Source organism: Mastomys coucha, unplaced genomic scaffold (genome assembly GCF_008632895.1).
Source record: "Mastomys coucha isolate ucsf_1 unplaced genomic scaffold, UCSF_Mcou_1 pScaffold6, whole genome shotgun sequence".
NCBI classification, from domain to species: domain Eukaryota; kingdom Metazoa; phylum Chordata; class Mammalia; order Rodentia; family Muridae; genus Mastomys; species Mastomys coucha.
Window position 1 is genome coordinate 34,247,300 of NW_022196912.1, and position 13,497 is coordinate 34,260,796.

General features: G+C 40.4%; 1 protein-coding gene across 3 annotated transcripts in view; it reads left to right on the forward strand.

Moving 5' to 3' along the window:
- Positions 1–13,497, forward strand: part of Fam49a (family with sequence similarity 49 member A) — a 109,123-nt gene that overhangs the window by 79,671 nt on the left and 15,955 nt on the right. For all 3 annotated transcript variants that reach the window (XM_031357447.1, XM_031357446.1, XM_031357449.1), the window contains 2 exons: positions 11,874–11,995; positions 13,063–13,168. In XM_031357447.1, coding sequence (XP_031213307.1) covers positions 11,874–11,995; positions 13,063–13,168 — 228 coding nt within the window. The remainder of the gene's footprint in view (positions 1–11,873; positions 11,996–13,062; positions 13,169–13,497) is intronic.

Sequence of the window (13,497 nt, forward strand, 5' to 3'; positions counted from 1 at the left end):
TGGCAAAGATGTGATTTAAAATCTTGTTGACCTTTGCAGTGAGTTCTCCATTTTATGCTCATATTTTTCTACAGACTCTCCATATCTTTTCTTCATTGTTTCTTTCATCCTTTTGCTGTCTGTCTGTCCGTCCATCCATCTATGTCTCCCTACCTACTTCCCTCCCTCCCTACTATCCCTCTATTTTCTCTTTGAAAATCCAGAGGCAGGGGTGTGGGGGGAAAGATGAATGAATGTTGTTTCAGTGAGTGATGGTGTGAAGGACACTGCGCAAGATGTATACCTGAAACCCTATGGTAGATTGCTCAGTTGGAGCCTTCACAATGACCTAAATTTGACAACAGACAATCAGCCTTCCACATAAGTGGTTCCAGTAACTCCCAGACTGCAGTGATTAGAAACATCTGATGAGCTCTCTTTTATAGAGATAGCTAAGCTTCACACCAAAAATCTGACTCAGTGGTCTAGTCTGGAAGGATCTGTTCTGGATGCTTCTGATACTCAGCCATTTTGGTAAGCCTCTTTAACTAATGCATCCAGTTAGCTACCATTGTGTTTGATTCGAGGGGAGCTACAGCAAGCAAGCTTTTAAGTTTTAAGTGACATTCTCCAAGACAGTAGAAGTTCAGGTAGTTTAGCAAGGCATAGTGGTTACATAACTGTGATCTTAGAACTCAGAAATTAGAAGAAGGAGTATTGTGAGTTTGAAGCAAATTAAGACTTTATACATCAAATTTAGGGACAGCCTAAGTTACAAAGTAACACTCTGTCTTAAACACACAAACACATACACACACACACAAACACACATACCTCCAAAACAACAACCACACATCATCATCATGATCATCATCATGATCATCATCATTAACTATCTTAAGCTATTCAAGAGCAACTCACTTGGAAGGAAGTTTTTGTCTACCAATAGACAATTTGATCTATCAAGCAAGATTGCTCTGATATCTGAGTAGACATTTTTTCAGTGAAGATAAGAATCCATGGGAAAGGAATATTCAATATTATTAATGAGGAAAGAAATCCAAAGTAGAACTACCATGAGAGAATAACCACTAGGGTGGGTTATTCTCTCATCAAAATGGAGATGATAAAAGTCCTGATGAGGTTATGAAGAAATTGGAATCCTCAGGTAAGTAGGGAAGCAAAATGGTAGTTCTGCTTTGAAAGAGATCTTCAAGTGCCTCAAGGTTAAGGTCTAAGTTACCATAAGATTAGACTATTGCTCTAAATACCAATAAAATGAAAATATATACATAAACTTATGTTGGAGTACCACATAGGCATTATTCATAATAGCTCAAAAATAAAACCCAAATGCTCATGAACCAATAAATAGGCCAATAAAATATGATATCCACTCAATGAAATATTAGTAATCAGTAAGAGATGCCAGTTACTGAAACATGTTATGATTTTGACAGACCAGCTGTTCTGGTGGTGTCTTGTAGATGGCTGGTCCCTGCCTCGCTGACTCAGCTACATCTCTCCCATGTTGGCTTCTATAGAAACTGTGCCTTGCCTATGCTTCAGAGGCCACATGCCTTGGCTCCCATGATCCCACAGAAGGCTCGCATGGATGATGGCTGCTTTGGACTCTCATAGGGAGCAGAATGTGTGAGGTTTTAAAACCTGAGCTTTCCATTGTGCCTTCAGGTAGACCCAGGGCTCCACAGCTAGGGTGTCTTCTTATGTTTTACATCCTACTCTCAATTTTTCTTGTCGTCATTGTTCATGGCACCATGCTGGCAAGATGTTACCAATTTCTGTTCTGTCATGAAGTCCTAGGATTTCTTTTGGTTCCAGGACAGTATGTGTACATGGTTTAAAAATGTGAATATTTCCATAATTTGTATGTTACCTACATTTGTGGTTCTTTCTTTTTCTTGCCTCCCCTCTGCTAAACCTGAAGGCACCTGTTCCCTCCATTTTCTAGAACAGTTGTCTTACTTTTAAGATTATATGTCTGACAACACACAGCTTCAGCTCTTATAACAAAAATCACAAAGGCTTGGCTTGTATACTATGTGACTTGTTCTCTTCATTAGACAGAAAGCAGTATTCTGTGACTTTTATTTGTTTCTATAGCAGTACAACATTTTGGTATAGCACTATGGGTTTCTACACAACAAAATAAACATTAATTTTTGTGTCCTTGGATATAAAATTAGCACAGTCAGGTTTCCTTGCTGTCCCCAAATTGAAAATTTAACAGGTTCTTGACTAATCAAGGTTGAGACTGATTCACAATTAGTTAGAAACTGATTCAGATTTAATTACTTTTAATTTTTTTGATATTTTCTGTTATACCATGAGTTCTATCCTCTTACCAGATTTTTAATTTTACAACACCCTGTTTTTAACTAGCCCAAGCCTTGCAGCCCACATCTAGAACAGACTCATTTTGCATAACAGAAGCTGCAACTCTGCTAATTAGCAGCTATGGTGCCCACCCCCCGAGTGCCCTGGATGCTACTCTATACTCTGCATCTATCAGCTGGCAGTTTTATGTACTTGTCCTAAGTGAGATCACACAGTGTGCATCTTTCTGTAACTGGCTTACTTCAAGGAATATAACATCTTCAAGGTTCATCCACGTTTTTATGATTTCCAGGGTATCTTTATGAACGCTGAACACCACTGTACTTATATTTATGCAACCTTTTCATTCTCTCTCCATTTTAAATAGAAGCAAAATGACTGTCTTATAGTTTTTACAGTCCAGTTTTTCAAGTGATCTTGAAAGGTAGTCTGGGTACCAGCTGCTCTTAGTCATGGTGTAACTGACTGAAGATCTTGCATTGCAGTCTGGTTGGAGAGGCAGACACAGAAGCTGCCATCTATGATGTAGAGTTGGTTCAGGCATTGTGTGACACATTGTCAACAATTAAACAATGTAGGTTTCTGCTGCTGCTGTATATTAACCTCATCAATAAGTGTGCACTTTCTTGAGATGAAGATTTATAGAAAATTAAGTCTTAGACTGTTGTCTCATCCTGTGTTGGCCATCTTATTGAGCATGAAGTATAATTTCAGTAGTTTTGGTGGACACTAGTTGAGTGGCCATACGCAGAGTCCTCCCATTTTTAAGGAGGCTACAGCTACGATGGTGAGTTCTTGCTGGGGACAAAGAGACCTGGGAAGATAAGGTGTGCCATATTATTATGAGAGTGTAGAAGGACTTGATCCCTTCTTGATGGCATTTTGTATTTCATTGGGAAAATAAGATATGAGCAGAAGAGAGACAATAGTGCAGGAATTAGGTACATCTCAAACAGAGATCAAATACTGTACTAGCTAAAAGAACATATCCAAAACTAGGTTAAAGAAATACTCTTTAGTAGAGAGTGGCTAAATAAAATGGAGGAGCTAGAGAAGAGGTTCTTCAGTAAAGAGCACACATTGTTCTCACAGAAGACCCATGTTCAATTGCCTGCACCAACACTGGGGGGGCTCATAACCACATGTAATTCCTCTCTAGAGGAAACCAATGCCCCTGGCCTCCAAGGGCACCTGCACACAAGTACACATGTCCCCCTGCATACACACCTGCATAATTAAAAATTAAACATAAATCTCTCAAAATGATGTTCTTATGAGACAAATTCATGTCTCATAAATTAATCCAGGAACAATAATGGTGTGTAGGGAGTGATTACTAAGGAAATGATAAAAACCACCCCATCACTGTACTTACAAAAGGCTTCAGTTTCCTCCTTGTGGGAACAATGGTTTGTATCAGGTTAGTCTGTCATCTGGGATCCCTTTGAGGACTTCGGTTCACTTCCTGCCACAACTGATCTCTTCTTTCACATGTCATCTGCCAGTTTTGCATCTGCTAAAGTGGCTCAGAGGAAGCTGGAGGATCTGGAGGAGGAGAAATTTTTGTATTAGATGCCCAAATGTCTTTTTCTAGTCTAAATGTCTTTTACTTGACAAAGGAGAAAAATAAAAATAAAAACAGAATCAACCTGCAAAACAGTTTATGGACCCAACACAAGTCCTCAAGAACAAAGATGCTCTAACAGGGCCTGGAGATTACTGGGTAAAGTATTTGCCATGCAAGTGTGAGGACCTGAATTTGGATCCTCCAAACTCATGTAAAGCTGGATGTGGTAATGCACATCTGTGACCCCAGTGCAAGACACAGGAATACCTGGAAGCTCACAGGCTGGTAAGCGTATGCACACAATTGAAGCAAGAAGAGACCCTCTCTCAAACAAGGTACAAATAAGGACTGTCACTGATGTTGTCCTCTGGCCTCTGTGCAATGTGCCTATATTTACACACACACACACAAACACACACATGTACACACACCCATACACACATGTATTCTTACGTATACATACAGAGAGATACAGAGATATTTTTAAATTCGTATATTTACACATACACACACACATATACATACACCTGTACACACATGCATTCTTACATATATACAAACACAGAAAGATTTTTTTTTAATTGCATAGTATTCTAGCACTCAAATTTTCTAAGACCTTTAACCTTGTCTAAATTTCCCCTACATCCCTTCATCCCTGTTTCTACGAAACAGACAGGACTATTATTAACTTCCCTTTCTAGGCACAAGATCTAATCTGGAGCTTAGAGAGGTTAGCTGGCTTGCCCTGAGGGCAGTATTCAATGAGTGTTAAGATGACATAGGATTTGATCTCAAAACAGCCTTAGAGTACCACCTCCACCTAGAGATCCTAGTGTGGCAAAATAGACAACCCTTCACCATCCTTCACCCACCCAGCCCTGTTCAGTTCCTGGGGTGATTGTTCCATCGAAAGATTTTTGGGCTCTGGTGTGTGAAGACTAATGTCCTGTCCAAACAAATGTGTCAGCCTGGTCCCACTTACATTTTCCAATGGACTTTTGCAATTTCATGCTACTTCCATAAACAATATCTTGGTATAGGTTATTACCATTAGACATCCCCAAAGTTAACACCAAGTAATTATTTATCTCTCTTAGTTTATTCAGAAGGCAGGAGAAGTTATGGGAGTAAGGAAGTAGGTGGAAAGAGGGGCTGCAGATTTAATTTATGGCTTTGGGCAGATCTTTTCTGCTGTTCCTCGCTCCAGTGTTTACCCAACAGTCATCGGGATACAGAGATAGTCGTACATCCTCATGATGAAATGCCAGGGCTGCCTTCAAGACCAAAGACATCTCGTAAATTGTGTCTTCTCCTCAGATTATTTTAGGTTAATTTGCTTCTCTGTCAGATTGCCCTTACAGGCCTAAGTAGGCTGTGGGGAAAAGGGGTGCTCGTCCCTGCTGCCTTTGAAGACAGGATGAGGTCTTGGCTGATTTATAGAGCTAAGGTCTTTTGCTTTGACAGCCACTCTCTAGTTTGAGACCTGCTGTTATTCCCTGTGGTAGCTTTACTGAAAATCTCTCTGACAAAGAAAGGCAACTATTTCCTTCCCCATTAGCACAGAAGAATGCCAAGCATTCCCCTTTGAACAGAGTGACAGAGTCCTCCACAGGGCTACCTTCCACCTAGCCTCTAGTGACACCCAAAACATAGGCAGTGAACATGCATCAGCACTAGCAATTACAGCCAAAAGAGGAGAGGTCAGTGTATTTCCTTCCTGCGAACAAAATTAATATCCTGCATTATAACTGGAAAACGGGTGGTTTATCTATTAAAAATTGTAGACACATGGAATTCAGTGAGTTCTTGACAACAAACGTGGGTGTGTAAGGTCACAATGCATATGATCTGTTTCCACACTTTCCACAGCAGCGAGTCCAAAATGAACCTTAAATCATTGCCCCGATAATGGCTAGGATACAGGTGTTCCGGGCCTCCTAGGAGTATTGGTTTCTGAAATTGCCTGTGTAAATCACAGGGACTTTTACAGCTCCATTGTCAGACAGGATGAGCACTCACTTCGTGTAGCCATTCTTCTCCGTTCACTAAAATAATTGAAGATGATTAGACGTTTAGAATGTGAGTCTTAGAAGAAACATCACCAAAAAGAATTCATTGGCTATAATTGGAAATAAGGGCCCAATACCGTCATGAATAGTGGTGTGAATGTGTATGTGGTATATGTGAATGTGTAGATGCATTTGTGTTTGTCTATGTGTGAATATATATGCATATACACACACACATATAGATAAAAATATGTGTGCATCTGTTATGTACATAAACATGATAAATGTGTGTGTGTGTGTCTGTACCTTTTCATAAAAATGCAAGCTTCATGTTAAAAATAGAAAAGCAAAGAACATAGTTCAGAGTTGCTCTTCACTTAGCAAATGCCCTCAAGGTTGCTGGAGAATTAAACACAGTAACCTTTTCCACCACTAATTCTTCAAGGTCCTTTTCAAGATGTCATTTCTCGACATCTGAAAATTCAATAAACTTTTAAAATCTAGTTAACAGTTACGTCTGAATATGGAGGGTGCCGGAAGAGTGTCTAAATCCTCCCACAAAGTTGTCCCAGAAAGCAAGGTGAGAGCAGTTACAGGACTTTAAGAGGAGACCTTTGGCTGCTTTTCATTGTCCTAGACAGAACAGATGCCCCAGTAGCATGCCAGCCACACTGAGGCTCTGAGCAATGGGAGACCTAAGCACAAGTGTTGAAGGGGAGAGTCAGTTTGGTCCCTGGCAAATATGGATGTCTTAGTGGCAGACATGGAACACTGTCCAAGCTGTTTGGCAAAATTGGGCATGGGGATGGAGCCTTTATTCCATTGCTTCCTAGCACCCACATTCTACCACCTGGCACATCCTCCACTGAGTCACTGTTTTCCCACACAGTTGTTGAGTATCTCCATGAGATATGATATCATAGGAGTACTGAGGATAATAAGTATGTAAACCCTGTATCCAGAGCTCAAAACTCAAAGACAAGCAGCCAACATCCCCAAACTGGGCTGGGGGTGTAGCTCATTTGGGAGAGGACTTGTCTAACATTCATAAAGCCCAGGGTTCCATCCCCAGAATTACCAGGTATGTGGCACAGATGTGTAATCTTAGCACTTGAGAGAAAGAAGTAGGATGATTAGAAAGAAAGAAAAGAAGATAGATACATAGATAGATAGATAGATAGATAGATAGATGATAGATAGATAGATAGATGTCACTATACATCTATATATATACACATATTTATATATATATATTTGTGTATATATATATATATATATACATATATATATATATATATATAACGGCATTGGGCTCCTATTTCCAACTGTAGCCAATGAATTCTTTTTGGTGATGTTTCTTCTAAGACTCACATTCTAAACATCTAATCATCTCCATAGATAGATAGATAGATAGATAGATAGATAGATAGATAGATAGATAGATGAAGTGAGTTCAAGACTAACCTGAAACATGTGAGCTGTCTCAAAAAAAAGTCATCTCGAAACATGTGAAAAGTATACACAAATCATTCTTTCAACTATCTATCAGCACATGTTCTTGATCATATATTATATACTAACCAGGCATGGAAATATGCAATCAAGTGAAAGAAATATGGTTAGAGTCTTATTTATGGATAACATTTTTATTAATTCTATCTGATTTTTTTAAAACTGTGGGATAGAAGTTGGAAGAATCATGAGATTCCACAGGGCTTTGGGACAACGTTAAATGTCGCTTGGCATTACACAGCCCCTTTCCCACTTACTTAATGAGATAGACATTACAAAAGACACATGCAGCCATAGTTCATACACCTTTTAGGTGACAACATTGTCACAGTGTCAGAAGTTTGGACATACCTGAGGTTAGAGTTCTCTCAGCTGTCATTCTGGACTGGAGAAGCTGGCCCCACTGGTGAACATATTCCTCATTCTAGCCCAGAAGGCATGGCAGCCTGAAGGGCCTAACTGTTGACTGGGGAAGATATGACTTCAATTACATAACAGGGAAGGTGGAAGAAATCAGGTATCCTGTGAGACTAACAGATTATGGCAGCGAATGGACCAACACACCTCTAAGCCCCGGTGAAAGGGAATGAGAGACTGAGTTTCTGCATCCCATCCCCTAAACAGGAATATGCAAACATTCCTAATGGGACTCCAGGACAACTGCCAGAGGGAACAGTTTCCCAGAGAAGGAGGCTGGGGACTGAAGGTCCATGTTTACACATCCTCGAGCTGCCAAGAAAGCAGCTCTGTCAGGTGGAAGGGCCTCGCCCAACACCCCAAATCCACCTCCTGTGGCATAGAAAGGATACCACCCCACCCCCCCACCCCCAAGCCACTCAAGCAAATACTTTGTGGTCACAAGCATGTTCATGTCAGTTTATATAAGAAAGTGTCACTTCACTTGACGTGGAGACAGGAGCTGGCTGTCTCCGGCTGCAGTACCACTTGGAGGCTACTCCATAGGATGTTTATTTTGAAAGCACTTAAGAAATTCCTCTATTTTCTACAAAGTGGTATGAAAGCTTTCTCCTTTTGTGTTCGGTGATCAACAAGAGGATGCTTTTTGGGGTTTTATCTGTTCTCTGATAGCCCATTTAGCTTTAATTCTATTTCATATAAGACTCTTCCTTGGTGCCTTGTTATGATGGTCCATGTAACGGGAAATTCAACACATCTTCTCCACTTTTTAAAGCAACCTTCTTCCACAAAGAGTTGTGTAATTCTGTTGAATTATCTAAACCTTCAGAATCTTGGACATAGACTCTATTTTGTTTGTCCCATCTCTAAATACATCACCTTGAGGTTTTGTTTTGTTTTGTTTTGTTTTTTCTAAAAAAAATACAGTGTGTTCCTAAATTTGAATAATTGAGTGTTTCTTGGGTTTTTTTTTTTTTTCGTTATTTTGTTTTGTCTTGTTTTTCCATTGTTCATTGTTTTAATTTTATATGTATGGGTGTTTTGACTGCATGTATGTTTCTGGATCATGTATGTGCCTGGTGCCCAAGGAAACCAAAGAGAACATCAGATCCATTGGAACTGGAGTTACAGATGACAATTAGCCACTGTGTGGGTGCTGGGAATCAAACCCAGGACCTCTGGAGGAACAGCCAGTGCTCTTAACCACTGAGCCATCTCTCCACCCCGAGTGGCTCATTTTTATTTGCTTCGTAGGGTTTTTTGGTTTGGTTTGGTTTGGTTTGGTTTGGTTTGGTTTGGTTTGGTTTGGTTTGGTTTGGTTTGATGGTTTTTTTTCTTGTGTTTTCCTCCCTGGTACTATTGCAGTGTGGAAACTTCCAGCCATTCCAGCCATTTTCTCTGCAGTGACAGGCTTCCTAGCTCATGGATGTGTAGGCTCCCTGTTTTATGAAATCCCTATTGCTTTGAGGAAACCTTAGGGAAGCAAGAAAGGATAACATATTAAGTGATTCAGACTTTGGGGAACATCAAACCTGATGATATTTACCCAGTGTTTGTGAGACACAAAGGATTGGGAGAGACAGGAGAAATCGGGTTTTCTTTTCCCATGGTGTCCTGGGGTCAGCAGCCTCTGACCTCTCCTGACATCTCTTCCCCTCCTGGCCCAGCTGTGTGTCTTCCAGCCACCAGGCCCTTGGCCTACCTGTTCCCTCCATGTAGTTGTACCTCCTTCTATCTCTCACCATTCTAGACACCTACCTTCTCCAGTTCCTTCCCAAACATATACATCATTTTCTAACCTGCATGAACCTAGTACCTCCTCATTCCCTAAATGATGTTGTTTTGTTTCTAGAAAACTTTTCCCCCTGTGTCCAGAAATCCTGTGAGAGTTTATAATTTTCTGTCTTATTTTCAGGTGTTACTACTCTTTTTAATATGTCAGCTTCACACATGTACACATAATACCCACAGTGTATTATGATCATATCACCCCCATTATCATTCCTTATTCCCCTCCCACTGCCATTAACCCACTTTGTTCTTCCCAACTAGCCCCCTCTTAGTATATGGATTTTCTTTCCTTTTTGTTGATTTCCATGGAAACCACCAATTTCTCTGTCTTTGGCAGGACCTATTGAATAAACTAGGCCAAAATTCAAATCGCTGCGGATATCATTCCTCACGAGCTTGACTGCAGCTTTTCTGAGCTTATCTGGCATCAACTCTCCCTGGTGCTCAGTCTGCTCACCCACTCAGCCAGGGCTCACTTTACCATCAGCAGCCTTATAAATCTATTCCTGACACCCCAGAATCCCACTAGTGACTAGTACACCTTCCATGTTTGGAGCATCTGCCCTTTGTATTATGCAAAGATTAAATAAGATGGAGGTTGGGTCAGAGGAGTGTCAGGCTTCATACAACCCTGTCCTTGTTACTCTGTCAGTGAAATCTGCTGACAGCATCCTGTTTCTCAGGATTTAAATACCAGGAAACAGTTCCATGATGTGATGTCTCTCCCTCTCTCGCCCTGAGCACTGGCATCATTTTACAGAAACTGGCCTGACTCATAGCAATTCTGAGGACATTGAAAGCCATGTTTCTTCACTGTTGGCCTCTTCCCACAGCCTCCTTGAAATGCTTCTGGGGGTTAGAACTTGCATGAGCTCCAAAGATGCCCGAGAGTAAGAACTGGCTGTAGAGATTAGACAGCGCTGTGTGGCTATCAGAGTGCTGCCTTTGTTTATGTGAACCTAAACACATCACACACTTCTGTGGGTACCACAGCCAAGACCAAAGATCAGCAGAACAGGTCTCTTGACAGCAAACTCCCTAGGTGTCTTTGCTGGGAAACTCCTGTGCACACATCCTATCTACTCCTGTGGACCACTTTCTTCTTTCAGACAAGACTCTCCCACTTTCATAGAATTTCTTTTCTGAGAGTATTTCCTTGAGTACCCAAGAGACTCTACACGTTTCTTGGGTCTTATATGGGATGTATAAATAAATTGAGATGCCTTGGTGTGTTCTGGAATGATATGCTGCTGCCATGCCATCAAGAATTAATAACCCAAGATGATGGTGATGATTAAATTTATTTATTTGGGAGAGGGTGTCCCATGACATACATGTGGAGATCAGAGGAGGTCAGGAGTTGGTTCTCCTCTTCTACTCTGCGGTTCCTAGGAATTAAACTCAGGTCATTAGGCTTGGCAGCAGGTGCCTTTAGCTGCTTAATCATCAGTTCCAAATTATATGAGCTTTAAGGTTGACTTGTATATAAAAAATATTTAGGTACATATATAAAAATAATATATGTAACAAATATATAAACATACACATACAGAATATAAATGTGTATAAATATAAAAATAGGTAAATATATAAAATAAAAAACATGTATAAAAGGGGCTCTTTTTTTATCAATACTCAAGTCCGCAGGTTTTCAATGATGAAAATATCCCTCACTTTTTTCTCTTAAAAAATATACACTACACAGTGTTTTGGCTGTACAAGATCAGGAGAGCTATGAAGCTGCATGGTTGGAGGGGGAATTCACATCTTTATCAGTACAATTGCTCTCTACACTTAAAAATGGCTAGGGTGCTATGTTTTATATCATGTATTTTGACCACAATGAGAGTGATAGTTTTAAGGAAGAATAAACACAATGAGAAAGTCACTAAAAAGGAATTGGTTCCCCAAACAACATCGACTCCTCCTGTTAACCAATGTGCACATAAAGTGTACAGAAATGCATTTTATATAAGTCATAATTTTATATAAATATATTTAATAAATGGACACTTAGGATGATCTGATCACACTAGGTTTAATGTATATACAAGGATGGTTGAGTACTCTGAACTAAGTCCTGGGCAGAAGTTGTATTTGTTTTCCAGTCCTGACAGCTTGGAGTATTAGAGGATGACTTCCACAGCTACAGGAAGAACTGATAGCCATGATTGTTTATAGCTTTTGAGAGGTGTTTATAAACAGCAGCCTCTATTTCTCTTGGTTTCTCTGTCATTTAGATGCTCAGCCTACAGAAGGAGAGCGAGAGATATGGAACCAGATCAGCGCTGTCCTCCAGGATTCCGAGAGCATCCTCACAGACCTGCAGGCTTACAAAGGTGCAGGACCAGAGATTCGAGATGTAAGTCAGTGATGACATTGAATTGACTCAACCCTTCGAGGAGAAGGAAAGACCTTACATGCGCACGTACACACACACACACACACATGGGGGGGGGGGTAGGAAGAGAGAGAGGAATGCACACATGTGATAATTGAGTAATAGACTTAGTATTTCCTAGAGTGCAAAGCAGAATAATATGGGACTTGTGTTTCACTAACAATACCAGTCAATTGCTTCCTGTAAGGGCAATATTGATATAAAGCCCATGAATCTCTGAGTCATGAGATCTAGGGTAACATGTCCAATCAAAACTTTGTGATTCCAAAAGTGTCACATATGACAACCAGAAACCACCTGCTCTACAGAGAGTATCTTGTTCTTGTCTTCTGAGGTTAAAAAAAAAAAAAAAGTAAGATAAAATAATAGCCAAGACCAAAGGAATGCTGAGTGTGATAAATAGTCTTCTTCAAGGACAAGCCCAGCAGTTGGTTAGGAGTGACAGTGTGTGGACTGAGCAAGTTATGCTTATATATTTAGGAACACACATCTCTATGAGAATTATCCTGCCTCTGCCACCTCAGGAGAGCATACCACTGTCGGGATGCTACTGAGAGGAAGACCATTATGATGTGGCTTGTCTACTTCAGGGTCACCTTAAGTATAGACATTACTACAGACTGGCAAGAACAGAATGTATATCATAGAACAAGCACAATAGCTGCAGCCTCTCCTCCTCATAATGGGCAGTCTTAGGATGAATCAAGTGCTAAGTGGAGGGAGCTAAGTCTCTTCCTCCTCCAATATGTGTTTACCCAAGAACACAGCAAAGTAAGATGAGACAAGATCTACCTGGAACCATTAGCTTTATGCTCATGTGTTGAAACTGCCTTCAGAAATGGGCTCTTTGGGGAATGTTCCAGATAATCATTGTCAACTGAGGTGGCTCTAATTCTCAAAGCATTCCAGGGATTGCTTCTTTTATACTAAAATCGTTTAGGGTACTTTGACATGGGCATATTGGTTTGTTTTTTCTTTTTTTCTTTTTTAAGAGAAAACTCACCACCAACAACCCTTTTCTCCTGTAGGCAATTCAAAATCCCAATGACATTCAACTTCAGGAGAAGGCTTGGAATGCAGTCTGTCCTCTGGTGGTGAGACTGAAGAGGTTTTACGAATTTTCCATCCGTCTTGGTGAGTGTATACTTACAGTTTTTATGGTCCACGTGGGACTTCTTTCTTTGCCATTTGAGAGTGTAGAATGAACAGCTCTACATCTCAGGAAATGTCCCACAGTTATGCACTGCCATTATATCTTATGAGACAATTCACGAGCAATTTCTATCAGTCCCCTTTCTTTGAATTTACCACATGCTTTCTCTGGAAGTGACTGGTTGGCACACTGAGGTCCTCTACTGGCTCATGGTCTCTTGACACTTTGTCACTGTGTTCATCTGCTCTTCAAAGCTTACTGATCTCATTTCCTAAATATTTATTTCTGTTATACGTGTGCACGTATGCCT